Source organism: Brassica rapa, chromosome A02 (genome assembly GCF_000309985.2).
Source record: "Brassica rapa cultivar Chiifu-401-42 chromosome A02, CAAS_Brap_v3.01, whole genome shotgun sequence".
Classification (NCBI taxonomy): Eukaryota; Viridiplantae; Streptophyta; class Magnoliopsida; order Brassicales; family Brassicaceae; genus Brassica; species Brassica rapa.
The window spans coordinates 20,945,782-20,959,200 of NC_024796.2; the positions used below are offsets into that span (position 1 = coordinate 20,945,782).

The 13,419-nt window shown below is 34.0% G+C and overlaps 1 protein-coding gene and 1 long non-coding RNA gene across 6 annotated transcripts; one reads left to right on the top strand and one right to left on the bottom strand.

Annotated features, from left to right (window-relative positions):
• Positions 1-883: 883 nt before the first annotated feature.
• Positions 884-4,473, top strand: LOC108870495. 2 transcript variants are annotated; one of them, XR_001957038.2, is made up of 3 exons: positions 884-1,478; positions 1,733-1,873; positions 2,263-4,473. It is a non-coding gene; the product is annotated as an uncharacterized LOC108870495 (long non-coding RNA). The 2 variants fall into 2 exon arrangements; XR_004455258.1 differs by having other exon boundaries at positions 1,733-4,473.
• Positions 4,474-5,438: 965 nt separating this feature from the next.
• On the bottom strand, positions 5,439-10,700 carry LOC103848831 (putative ion channel POLLUX-like 2). 4 transcript variants are annotated; one of them, XM_009125655.3, is made up of 22 exons: positions 10,458-10,700; positions 10,153-10,208; positions 9,993-10,078; positions 9,631-9,884; positions 9,184-9,255; positions 8,991-9,066; positions 8,763-8,861; positions 8,531-8,685; positions 8,331-8,435; positions 8,167-8,253; positions 7,753-7,837; positions 7,529-7,676; positions 7,373-7,449; positions 6,934-7,290; positions 6,759-6,851; positions 6,547-6,673; positions 6,406-6,467; positions 6,281-6,328; positions 6,130-6,199; positions 5,980-6,053; positions 5,790-5,900; positions 5,439-5,690 (listed from the first exon to the last, which is right to left on the bottom strand). In XM_009125655.3, the coding sequence occupies exons 1-22, from the start codon at positions 10,541-10,543 to the stop codon at positions 5,589-5,591; spliced, it is 2,430 nt and encodes an 809-aa protein (XP_009123903.1). In that variant the 5' UTR covers positions 10,544-10,700; the 3' UTR covers positions 5,439-5,588. The 4 variants fall into 4 exon arrangements, with proteins under 4 accessions (XP_009123903.1, XP_009123902.1, XP_033140592.1 ...); XM_009125654.3 differs by having other exon boundaries at positions 6,406-6,482; positions 10,458-10,699; XM_033284700.1 differs by having other exon boundaries at positions 5,451-5,690; positions 5,768-5,900; positions 6,406-6,482.
• Between the last annotated feature and the right edge of the window lie 2,719 nt (positions 10,701-13,419).

Below are 13,419 nucleotides of genomic sequence, written 5' to 3' on the forward strand. Positions count from 1 at the left end.
CATATTTCCGTGTAATATAAGTTGACTGAATATTAATTAGTATTTTTAAGATCAGATATAAGATTTGATTGAATAACAAAGATAAATTCATAAGAAGTTTTCACTGTACAAGAAAATGTACAACATAACAGAAACGAGCACGCGTAAACGATCATTTTGAAAAGAAAAAAAAACTTTTACCGTTTCTTCTTATCTTTATATATAAAGTTGACTTGTGACTTGTGTGATGCACACAAGCCTCCACGACACCAAAAGAGAGGGGGCTTTTTTTGACATGTGTCGGCTCGGGAGTGGATCGGTGTTTCTCACACTCTCCCTTAGGGCTGGGCAAATAAACCGAACCCGAAAATCCGAACCGAACCCGATCCGATAAAAACAAATCCGAACCGATCCGAACCCGACATAAATACCGAATGGATCCTGTTTTTTGGTATATTGGGTTATGGGTATTATCCGAACCAAACCCGGACCTAAATGGATATCCGATAGAACCCGAAACATTTATAATCACAAAAAGAACTTCTACTAAATATGATTTTAATTCTTAATATGTATCCAAAATACTTTAAGATATTATTGAACTTCTAAAATAATTATTTATTACATGAAGGTTGATGGTAGAATGTGGCGGTTGAAGCCTCAAGTTTTTTTATTTTGGTTTTGTTTTCATTGAATAATGTTTCTCATTTTATGAGAACTTAATTTTTGTTTTATAATTTCATTTATCTGGTTTTCTTTCTATCACTAACTATGTTTATTTTTCGCTTAATTTTGAATGATCACGTTTGATGTTTTTTCTTATTTTTGAATCGATTTTACTTATGTTTTGGCTATTAAAATATGTACAAATCATGTATTTTAAATCCGAAGAACCGATTTCATTTATGTTTTAGTTACAAAATAGGTACAAATCATGTATTTTTAAACCGAAGAACCGATTGGGACCCGAATCCGAAAGTACAATGGGTTATACCGGTTCTTTGAAGATTTACTAACCCCGATCCGAACCCGATATAACCCGATCCGGTCCCGAACCGAACTTTTATATAACCCGAATGGGGTTGATTTTGATAAACCCAAAAAACCAAAATCCGAATGGATATAACCGAAACCCGATTGAGACCCCAAATGCCCATGCCTACTCTCCCTTCTCTGCGAGCGCGTCGCTTACGTCTGTGTGTTTGTCTCACCAAATAGGTTGGGCTTTTGTGTGATTAATATAGGCCTAAATATGATTAGGTTATTTTTCTTCTTGGTCGTTCTTCTTCTTCCCTGCCTCTTGACCGAAAGTCGACAACGTAACGTCCCAAGAATCTTTGCTCTGATATTTATTCTGAGTTTTCCTTTCATTAATCCTTTCATTTAATTCTCACTTATCTCTCGTCTTTTCAACGTCATTATTTTCAATCCTATAAATTGAGGACCATAACTTTGCTCTAGCAAACAATCCATTCCTTGGAACACAGCCTACAAAAATGGTGACTTCCCATCTCTTGCTTATTAAACTTTGGTGTTGCTATATTTTAAGAAAAAGATTTGTTACAGCGGTGCCTGTTAATTTATCGTAAATGGACATGCTTATCTGTGTAGATGTTACAGATTTTGACCTCTACAAATACTGGGCATTTTTTTTCCTACCCTGCTTGCTTTTACTTCATTGATGCTTATCTTTCTCCTGTGACATGTGTGGTTCCTAATGTTTTTCCTGCATTTTTTTTAATTTGTCGTACAGAGGCAATATTAGCTTTGTTCAGACTTCAGACAACAAATTACTTAGAAAGCTCATAACACCTTCTCTTCCACAATCCAATGACAAAACCAAAGCTCTCCAAATAACCCCTGAAATCCATTCATGGCATCAAAAGATCTACGGGTATTGCTTCTATCTTTCTATAAATATTTTAGTCATTTGGATTCTGTTTCGGCCAGTATGATATAATATGATATTGATTCTTTCTCGCCTTGAAATTTAAGTTCAAGTTCATGTTTCTTTATAAAGGTCAACATTATTTTTTTCTTTTCTACATTTCTGATACTCCACCTATATTATAGCGTAAGAGAATCCCTAAAATTGACGTTCCTAAAACTGATACCATGTAATTAAAAAATACTTCACCTATATTTGTTCTTATGAGGTGTCGTTTGTGGAGCTAATTTTTTTAATTGTATTTTGCATTGCGGTTAAGTGTATGTGAAGTATTTTTTAGGACTAATGATTAGTATGGTTGTAGCTTGATCAATGTGTTATTGTATTTCCTGCAGATGATGCTTTTCTCCATCTGATTCAGCCAATGAAATAAGCATATTGATCACAATAATGCTCTTTAGCTTCTATGACTATGAGCAAACACTAATGGTTGGTTTTTAATATGTCCACTTGAATTTCTCTTATCAGATGCATAAGACTGTGATAGTCTTTGAAAGTGGTCAAACCACATGAATTTTATGTTGATTTTGAGATGATTTTGTACTTTACTGCAACCTCCAACCACCTCAGTTACGGTGCGCACTGCTTACTGCAATGGGCGTCTCCTACAAGCCAAAGAACCTTGCCATTGCTTCCAGAAGATTCTTTGGCACTAACCCAAATCTAGCGAGCTAGGCCAAGATGGCTACAGCTACACAAGTTGTGCAAATCCCTAAACGCAACATGACCCATGAAACCAAGCTTAACTACGACTTAAAAACCCGTTTGTGATATGCAGGTCAACTTATATCCCGATCTGCATAGGACAAAAGGATGTGTCATGTCCTTCACCGCCCGGTTTCTACCAACCCAGGAAGAAAGCGTATGTTCTGTATGTGATATTGCAGTCATTGGCGTAGACGCATCTGGTCTGCTCGCTTTGCTCTCCGTTTCAAGTCCGGTGATCAATTCAGATTGGTAACTTTCAGAGTCTTATGTGGTTTTCTACCTCTGTGGATGAGGTTAAGTAAAAGTGACTTTAAATAAAGAAAAATATTGTTTTGACAAAGTTATACATATTCTGCAATTTGTAAATTGTGAATGATGTAGCTAGGACTATAATCTATTATTTTATATATAGTCATTGTAGGAGTTCGTTTATATATTTTTTAACTTACTTCAAGTATGTTTCCGGTATGTGAAAACATGAAATACTTACTGTATGAGTATAAAATTAATAAAAACAGAGTTTTGAAATGAAATCATTACAGCAGAGTAGAGGAATGAGCATACATATAAATAACTGTATACACACTTGGTATTGCATAAATTAAATATACAAACATCTTTTATAAAGCGTAACTTATATAGATCGTAGATATAAGAGTATTACATAACTACGCTAGACAGAGACCCAAAAGCTTGCCTAAAAGAAACATAATCCCCACAAAATTTTGAAAAAACAAATAAAAACATAGAGGGCCATCAGTGTGATGTAATACTTGACTTATAGACTGCTAAATGTTTACTTAAGATTTGGTTTATTTATTTTTGGAACATTTTTTAATTGACCGCTAAAATCAGTTACAATCAAACCCAATTAATTATAATGTTTTAAAAGACATTTTAAAATGGAAAAGATTGTAGACTTGGGACGTTTCCGGTTTTGGTTCTCAATTCGTTCATGTAACAAAGTAATGAACCGGCTAATATCCGAGATAATTAAGATCCCGTTTGGTTTTATTTTTTTTTTGGTTAGTTCAGGTTAAAAAGTCGCAAATTTTGAGTTTTCAGATTAAGTATTAGATTTTCAGGTTCTCGGATAAAATTTTAGATAATTCAGATAATTTTAAATTTTTGGATAAATTAAAATTATTCTGGTAACTCGGATATTTCAGATTATAAATAGTATTTGTGAATTATTTGATTATTTTAAAACTAAATATAGTTGATATTAATTTATAAGTTTATATATTATATTTTAGAAATTTGGGCACCGTACGATTCCAGTTCCTTGGTTCTTGGATAACTGATAAAATCCAAACCCAAAATGAACTTTTTTTTTTGTTTGGTTATGTTTTTTGGTTTCGAATAAATGTGCACGTACCTACTCATGATATATGTTCGTTTAATTGGTTTTGTATTTGATTTCCGCTATGAACCAATTATATTCTAATCATGTTTAACATATTAATATAGATGCAACATAATATCCATTGAAAAACCTAAATATCGAATTTATATAAGAATTAAGATTCTAATAATATAACTATTTAATAATAGAAAAACCGGCGCGTAGCGCCAGAAAACCCCTAGTTGACATAATATTTTTAACAATTTCAGTTGGAGGCATATATAGGCTTTTAACGAGGAAATAAAGTAAATCACTACAAATGCTAGTTTTATTGAGGGTTAAGAATTAAGACTTATTCTTGGACTCACCCGCTAAGGTTTATTAACCAATAGTATTGTGTTATTTTATATTCGATATTTAAAAAAAAAACAAAATATTGTCAAATTATATTATGTTTAAAAATTAAAAGGTACAAATAAATAAATAAAAAATAGTAGTAATTACAAAAAAAATATTTTTAACGTCATCATCAAAATACAAACTTTTAATCCTAATCTCTAAACCCTAAATCCTAAATCATAAACCTTTGGTTAAACTCTAAACTCTTGGATAAATACTAAACTCTCAATCAAAATCACTAAACACTAAAACACTCAAGGGTTTAGGATTTAGAGTTTAGGGTTTTAGTATTTAGTGTTTTTTATTTAGAGTTTAAGATTTATTCAAATGTTTAGGGTTTAGTGTTTAGGATTTAGTGTTTTGCTGACGACGTTAAAAATATTTTTTTTAAATGTTTTTTTGTGTAACTACTATTTTTTATAAAAAAAAAATAATATAACTTGACAATATTTCGTTTCTTTTTCTTAAAAGATATCGAATTTGAAATAATGAAATCCTATTAGTTGGTAAACCTAGAACCAATGAATACAAAGAGGCTCTACATGTAAAAGCATTTTTTTTTGTATAAATCAACGAGAAATTCTTAGGTTCACCCCCTAGTTATTTTAGATTCAATATCTTTTTTAAAAGGAAACCAAATAATAAAAAATTTGTGAAATTATATTATGATTTCTTAAATAAAAAAAATTAATAGTAATTACCATAAAAATATTTCCTAGTAAAATATTAAACTCTAAGGGTTGAGGGTTTAAGATTAAGGGTTTACAGTTTGGTTAGGGTTTAAGATTAATGGTTTAGAGTTTAGGATTTGCCCAAAGATTTAGGATTTATCCAAGGGTTTAAAGTTTAGTGTTTAAAATTTAAAGTTTAAAATTTAGGGTTTAAAATTTAGTATTTTGCTAACTAGTTTAATAATATTAAATAATTGATAATTACTATTATTTTTTATTTATTTTAAAAACATTATATCATTTCACAAATTCTTATTATTTTGTTTCTTTTTTTAAAAGATATTGAATCTAAAATAACTAAATTCTATTGGTTGGGCGAACCTTTAAATTCGCTTAGAGGTGAACTTTTAAATTCGTCTCCCTAAGAATTTCTCTAAATGAACGGCTTATTTGATGCTTACATTTGTCAATCTCCTCGTCCAATGTCACTTGTTGGGTAAGAAACTATAACATATGGAAAATAGAATATATAGTAGTTTCATAATGTGATGGGTTGGTCTCCTTCAAGCTCCGATATAACAATCAACGAGTCTGTCAATTCGAGGGAGAGAGCTTCTGTCTTTGGAACCGGATTGATTACCTGCAACAACAACAAAACGAAGTAGTATATTAATTATAATAAAACTTTGGAGAAAGAGGTTAATATAGTGTCTGTACCAGAGCAATAAAACAGTCACACCTTTTTACCGCCTTTTATGTAGCCTATAGCTACTTCTCTCCTTAGCCAAGCTCGCTCTGTAAGCTCGGTGAATGAAGGGTTCTCGCCCTTTTTCATGTACAGCTCAATGTCCTGCGTCTCTCAAGCAAACCCAAGATTTTCAGACAACAATGCAAAAGATTTGAGGGAAAGAGAGTGTTATGTGTTTGACCTTGACGTATATCTCATCGCCCTCTGCGTTTAGAATGTCCTTCCACACCTCGTTTAGTTCGCTGTTTTCAGCAACTGGTTGTAAAGAAACAAGTACTAAGTTATTGCTGTTGTCAAAAAAAGAAGAAAAAGAGAAAGACAGAAATGCAACCTTGTGCTGTTACAAGGCTCATCACTTCCTCTGCTGCTATAAATGTTAGGGACGGCTTAATTCCAGTTATCTACATGGTTTTGCATTACGTTTCAGTAACATAGCCTGCAGATAAGAGAGATCACAAGAGAAAAAAAAAGACTTCCAATACCTGCTTGCCAAGTTTTGAGTCAACGATCTCAGCAGCTAGATTTTGTACCTAGAGACCCAACAAATATTAAGATGGAATTTCAGTAACTCAATGTAGTAGGCTGCGAAGAAAAGTCAGTACGATACCTTAACTCCAAGCTTGTTACAGATGCTTTCAGCGAGTAGAAGAGAGTATGCGGATTGTTTGTCTGCTCTAGATGGATCTACAGGACATCAAATCATTTACCATTATTTCCAAAAGACCAAGAACCAATGGTGAATGCTTACCTCCGAGAAGCCAGTCTCGATCCGATATTACAAGGATGGTCAGAGGAACATCTTTGCCTTTCCTGTATTTACTTTGCATATGTATTATAGTTTCTTTTAGTGTCTCATAGTTCATAGGATTCCCAACCTGTAGAAGATTTAAAAAAGACATCAACAATCTAATAGCTTTGAAGCTATCCTTGTTCATTCCACTGGAAAAAAATGAAATCTACCCTATGTGAAACTTTGATGTTCTTGATTTTCCTTGAACCTATACCATCACCCACCCTACTTCTTTCCTCTAATGGTACATCCGACAATATCTCCTGTGTGTAAGAAAAAGATAATTATCAGTAACTAATTCTCGTGAGAATCAGCCGAATAGAGATAATGATTATATGGGCATACCAGTGAACTGCCTGGACCAAGATAATTATCAAACTCCTCAACCATATGTACAACATCTCCGCGCCAACCAAGTAAGAGTATAGATTCCTTGGGACCTCTGACTGAATCTGATCCCTTTGATAAGGACTTACGAGGCCGCATTATAATCTTCGCTAGACGTGATCGTTTTTTCTCAAACACTTGCTTCCGAGTAACATGCTGATCCACTGTAATGTCCTCAGTTTTTATGTCTGTAAGTTGCTTCTTTTTCCAATTGAGAGGTGCTATAAACAATACTTTGTCGGTTTCCATGAGCTTTTCGTCATCACTAGGGTGGAAGTTTACTTTCCCATCTCGTAACAGGCCACATACCACAACCTGAAAAGAATACATGTAGAGAAGGAAACTAGTTACAAAGATTAAAAGGTAAATCAGATGCTGACAAGAGAGTCAATCCTACCTCTTGGAACCCCAGTCTTAACTGTCTATACCTCATTCCAGCTAGATTGGGGAAGCTGTTAAGATTAAATACATTTTCTGCAATGAGTAGACTTGGTATTATTAGTCTTGAATACAAAAACATGAAACAAATTTTTCACATGAAAGCAGACCGTACTTGAGTAATTTAGAAGGTGCCTGTAGATCTTTATAAGGTTCTTCTGACGTGAGCATTGAACAAACAATTTAGACGTAACATTTTCAACCGGCTCCACTTTCAGTCCCGAAATGGATTTGAGAAGATCATATGTACTTGGGCTTGACACCTGCATTCATTTTTCAGCACTGTAAAGTACAAAACGGAAAACCATTACTGCACACAGTCTTAGTTACCTAATTTACCTCTACAATGGTTGGGATGGATTCCATCTTTGGTATAGGTTGAAGGGCCAATACAGAAAGAAACGCGTCTGTATCAACTTCGTACCTGAAACAATTTTTAACTTAATTGGTTCCTCTTTCACAAAGTACTGAGATTCCATATTTTTAACATTCCAGCTTTCTGACAAGTGAACAGGGTTCCTCTTTGTTCTCACTGAGAACCAAAGTGCTTAACGAAGAACAAAGTACAAACCGGACATATTAACCGTAATGAGGAGTAACCATGAGTTAATTCAAGATAACTCTCAACCCCCCAAACTAACTAACACGAACGAGCTACCGCACTGCACACTTTTACTTACTCAGCAGATACCTATTCCCAACTTCTCAGTTTCCACTTCACAAATACTTTGAGAAACTTAAAATTTTGCTTACCGATCACCTTTGGTTGGTAGTATGATAATGGCACGAGCCATACTTGCGGCAGCCCTCTCAAATGATTTCGTCATGTTAAGACTACAACTGCACTGGTAGAAGCACGAAATCAGCGCTATAGCAGCTTTTTGTCCGCCTAATCAGAAGCGTGTCAACCACCTTACCTCTTTGTAAGGATGTCAATGTGACTAAAATCTCTAGAGTACGTATCAGCTATCTTGTCCATCTGCTTCCTTGGAGCATCAGACATAAGCAGAAGTCTCTGCCTCCTTAAAAGCATGTAACAAGAAAAATTATCAGCCAAGTCAACATAACCGGGGAAATAAGCTGTAAGATATATATATATAGAGAGAGAAAAAATTACCTAGCTGAGGCGGTTCCTAAGCGGACAGCATGCTCATGATAACTGTTCAGTTGCTTTAGTATGAACGGCAGATGACTGTTTATTCCACAAATTATGATATGATCAGCTTCCAGGACTTGCATCTGAGCCCCTTCTCTAAGTTTTTGCATATTACTCTGGCAAGACAAAGCGATCAGGAACTTTTACCATTTAAATTCTTTCCTCAACAGTAGTGTTTATATCAAGAACTTACACGAAATTGTTCTGTCATTGTGCTTAAAAGCCGAGAGTAAAACAATATTCCCCAAATGGCTAGGACAAATCCAATGACTCTTTCAATGCGTGTCTTTTGCTGCAGTTTTCAGCAACCACAAAAGAAAAAAGATTTAGTCGCAAGATCTCCATAGAATTATCAAGAGCCTTGTAAGTTTTGATTGATGTAGAACCATAGTTTTGAATCGGTAAAGAAGCAAATCATGACCTTGAGATGAGTAGAAGAGGAAATGAGGCATGCCCAGGCCTCCCAAAAACATTCTTCTAAGGGTTGATTGTCTTTCCTTCACAACAAGAAGGCATTGAGTTTTATCTTCCATTTATAGGTTCAGAAAAAGATCATATAATCACACTAAGACGTGGTGATGATGCATTGTGTAAGTTAAACAGAGCCATGTTACCTGAACTGGGAAAATAGGAATCCCCCGATTATAACAAACGATATGCATGCTAACAGGAGCGCCACAAGGAATCTAGAATAGCCACGAAAAGTGATTAGAAAGGATGTCATAGTTACAAAGAAAGGATGCCAAACAGAGTGACAATAGCAATAATAGTCAGAAGGAATCTGATATTACATGTGAGAAGGTGAAGCAAATTCTCACTTAGGAGATCCCTAACCCCAAACCCATTTCCACAATACTTGAAGACGAAAGAGTAGACATGAATCTACATTATTCGCCCTTAAATTTTAGAAAACTATCCCCAGCTATTCTGCCACTTTCAATATCAACCATCCAAAACCTATAGTTTCTTCTGTAGGTAGTGACATTTGCACTTACAAACACCAAGGATGATATTTGAATTACAGAAGAAAAGCGAGAATGTAGGGAGGGTTTAGGACATACGTTCCAATGTTCTTCTCGAGCTGAATATTGAAGAGGTAAATAAACCTTGAAGTACTCCATTTAATATCACGTAAAGAAGGAATTGACAAGTCCAAGTTGAGAGGTGTAGGCTTATTTAGAGAGTTGGATGCACAGGCAAAAGGCAAGCTATCCCCCACCGAGTTCTGAATGAGACCAGGAAGCATCTTTTGCATTATTCTGAACAACGCATACAGTGGGACGCATCCTATCACAGCTTTATACGGAAGAAGGCTCTGCAAGATATAAATGCATCCTTCAAACCAAGAACAGGTGAGCCGACCAATAACAAAAAAGATTAAGACATTGACATTTTTTTTTATATGGTTTAGTTTCACTCACACCTTATGTAACTTGGAACAGAAATCATTCAGGCTGACATTAGAAGGCTGTATGTCTCCTGTTCTTTGAGAGTTGACTTTGAAGGTCCCTATAGGATACAGAGACAATAAAGTCAACTTTTGAAAATGAAAGATCTCTCTGATACTGTTTCAACAAGCTCACCTTGGAATCTGAAAGACTCAATCCCACCTGAAGGTAGAGAGTGTAAACTCAATCTCCTGCAAAATGATTAAAAAAAAAAACCATTTTTTTCAGATTGAGCTTTGATTAAACTACAAATTAAGAACAGTCACAGTGAACTCGCTGCATCTACAGTAAACGTAGCTTCTTAACCGAAAGAAGAAGAAGAAAATCTCAATAATCCAAATGAAAACACTCGACAATTACAGACTGTATATAATCAATCATCTTATGAATAAGTCACCACCATGGAAGCAACTGTTTTCAGAAATTCGAAAGAGAGAGACCTTTTAAGAGAAGAGAATCGATTCCGTCTAGAAGCTTGAGAAGGTAGAATCAATGGCTTCCAGCTTAACAACTGAACAGCCACCATTCTTCTTCTTCTTCTTCTTCTTCTTCTCTTTGGATCTCCTTGTTTCTCGGCCTTTTATGTGTATATACATGTGACAACAGAAACCTGTTTTAAAAAAAAAAAATTGTATTTATTTGTCCATTTTTTATTAGAGTTGTCAGTTTTAAGATTTTTTATAGGGTTTATTGGCTTAATATCCATATTTCAAAAGAAAATCAAGAGAGTAGACATGATTTTGAAAAAATGTAGTGACTGTCTTTTTACTATCATTCTAGCCGGTTATACCCTTGTTAATAATAGGTATCCGGTTCCTTTACATAAAGAAAACGACGTGATGATTTTATGATCCATAATAATAATGAGCGAATTTTAGAAGCGCGTGAAATGAAACGGCGAAATAGAAGATAATGAAACGTACATTCTATACCGATGGCAAGCGTTCCATACTAATTTGGGTAGAATAGTATCACTGTAAAACCAATTTCAATTGAAAGAGTAGCAACACTGACAATTTAGAGATAAACCAATGAACTAAATCACTAAATCCAACCTAGAAATAGAAACCATTGACACAATCAATGTTTAAGCTAAAGAAAGTGATAATATACCGTCTTATATTTTTAAGGACTACAAGGAAAGTTAATTTCCATTTAACAACTACTAATAAAAAAATTGAAGTATACTATTTTATTTAGCGGTGAACTATTCCATATGCTAAAGTATAAATGAGTAAGTTAATAATTATAAGTCTTATAGGGTTACGTACACAGTCGCACAATCTATTACGAGAATACTTCTATTCTATCTAATCCGTACTATTTAAAATTGTACTATGTACACAGTCGATCAATGTTTGACCAACATGAAATACAAAGCTAATAGGATGATAATAGAATACTTGACAGTAAACACTAAACCCAAATTAGGGAAATATAAACCCCAATTCACCTTCCATAATACTGGAGACATGTATTTACAGTCCTCATGAGCAACATGAAATACAAAGCTAATAGGGATGGTAATAGAACACTTGACATTAAACACTAAACCCAAGTTAGGTAAATATAAACCCCAAAACATAGGCAAACCAAACCTTTTGGGAAATTAAATCCACCTCTTATAATACTAGAGGTATGTATTTGTGGTTTTTTGAAAGAAGAAAAAGTCATCCACGTATAACTTTATTGATCACATACATAAGCATCGAGAGTTATATTCCATATCATCTAAGTTTTATTCCATATCAGATAAAAACTAAACCCTAAAATCTAATCACTAAACCCTAACCCAAATATAAATCCTAAACTCATATATCAAAATCTAAAAAATACATAATGGTATGTAATATTAAATAAATTATGTTCTATTAAATTATATTATCTAATATGCCAATTCTATATCACCAAAATTAAAACACATGATATAAAAGTTCAGAAGTGTTTTATTCCATATCCAAACATAATAGAAACAAGTAATGCTTTCTCAATGGTGAACCCAATATTCCAAAAACTAAACCATATCCAATCATCACGAAACCCTACACGAAAATATAAACCCCAACCCATATATCAAAATACGCAAGTATTAAATTTGTATAAATTCAGAAGCAAAATAAAGTGATATTAAACGTTTCAATTTATAGCATGAATGCAAATAAGATGATTTTTCATTTTACATGATCAAAATATAATAGAAACATATAATAGGTGCTCTAACAGAATAAATGTGTTATGTAGAAGCGCACGTGTGCGGATGGGCATGGCAATGACAGAGGTTGAAATAGTTGTTAAAAATTTTGTTTCCAGTGGGTTCAAAGCCTGTCTCAAACAATCTACTCGCATGGTTTAAATCGTCCATGCCAGATCTGAAGGATGAAGGTAGGAGGTAAACACAGTTAGGACAGATTACTCAATGCAAATAAATTGAATGGAATACAAAATACTGCAGTAACAACCACTCAATTCCATCTCAAATAAAATATGTTTACATACAGTTATACTAGACCATGTCGACTAGAATAGTAATGAATGATTTCGTACTATGTTCACACAAATGCTAACATATACCATATCAAATAGAATAGGAACGAAAGATATCATACTATGTCAACACAGACAAACCTATCTATCGCAGATGCTATTCGCTAGGAAAACAAAATTCAAATTTAACAAAGACTAAGAACAGCTGGGGAAACCCCAACCCCAAATCACCCAGCCCCTAAATCAATTGGAGAACTTCGTTCCAGAAAAGCAGACACGACATGCAACGGCAACGAGACTGTAGATTTACTAAAAGAGTATCCTAGTTCTCAGTATAGCTCAAATATGAAATAAAATTACAGGAGATGAAGAGAATCGAAGGTTAAAACCTGAGAACGTAACAGAACTGAAGAGATCTGAGAAGAATCGATGATTAGAATTGGAAATGGGTACGGGTTCGCACTATTCGCCGCTGCAACTATAACAACATCGTGTGTCCGACAATTCCAGAAGAGTAGTTGAGTGCGGGCTTGCAACCAATGAGGAATAAAGAAAAAATTGGTGAATCCGACGGAGGTGACGATGTGGAATTGTGGAGCAACTCGATGTCGATGACGATGTGAAGACAATTAAGCCACGATTTACTTTTAGTCCTTTACACATAATAATTATTTTTTATTTTTTTTCTGAAGGTTACGCCGGTTGCAAGAAGGAACAATACTGTATTATTATATATATATATGACGGTGTGTATAGAAAAGTTAGGAAAATTAGTTATTTGGTGAATTAGACTTTTTTTCCTTGTCATACAGCCTAATTTCCCTTTTTTATATCACAAGATAGACGCTTTTTTTTTTACTTTTCTTTAACTTATTTCATTCGTTACTAACTAAAGTATAACTATAGAACTCATTATTT

Excerpts from the sequence above, each read along its gene's own strand:
- LOC103848831 (XM_009125654.3), bottom strand. The coding sequence starts at position 10,543 with ATGGTGGCTGTTCAGTTGTTAAGCTGGAAGCCATTGATTCTACCTTCT. Across the intron at positions 9,067-9,183 it reads TTCCTATTTTCCCAGTTCAG|GAAAGACAATCAACCCTTAG; the intron begins GTAACATGGCTC and ends CTTGTTGTGAAG. Across the intron at positions 6,200-6,280 it reads ACTCAAAACTTGGCAAGCAG|ATAACTGGAATTAAGCCGTC; the intron begins GTATTGGAAGTC and ends AAAACCATGTAG.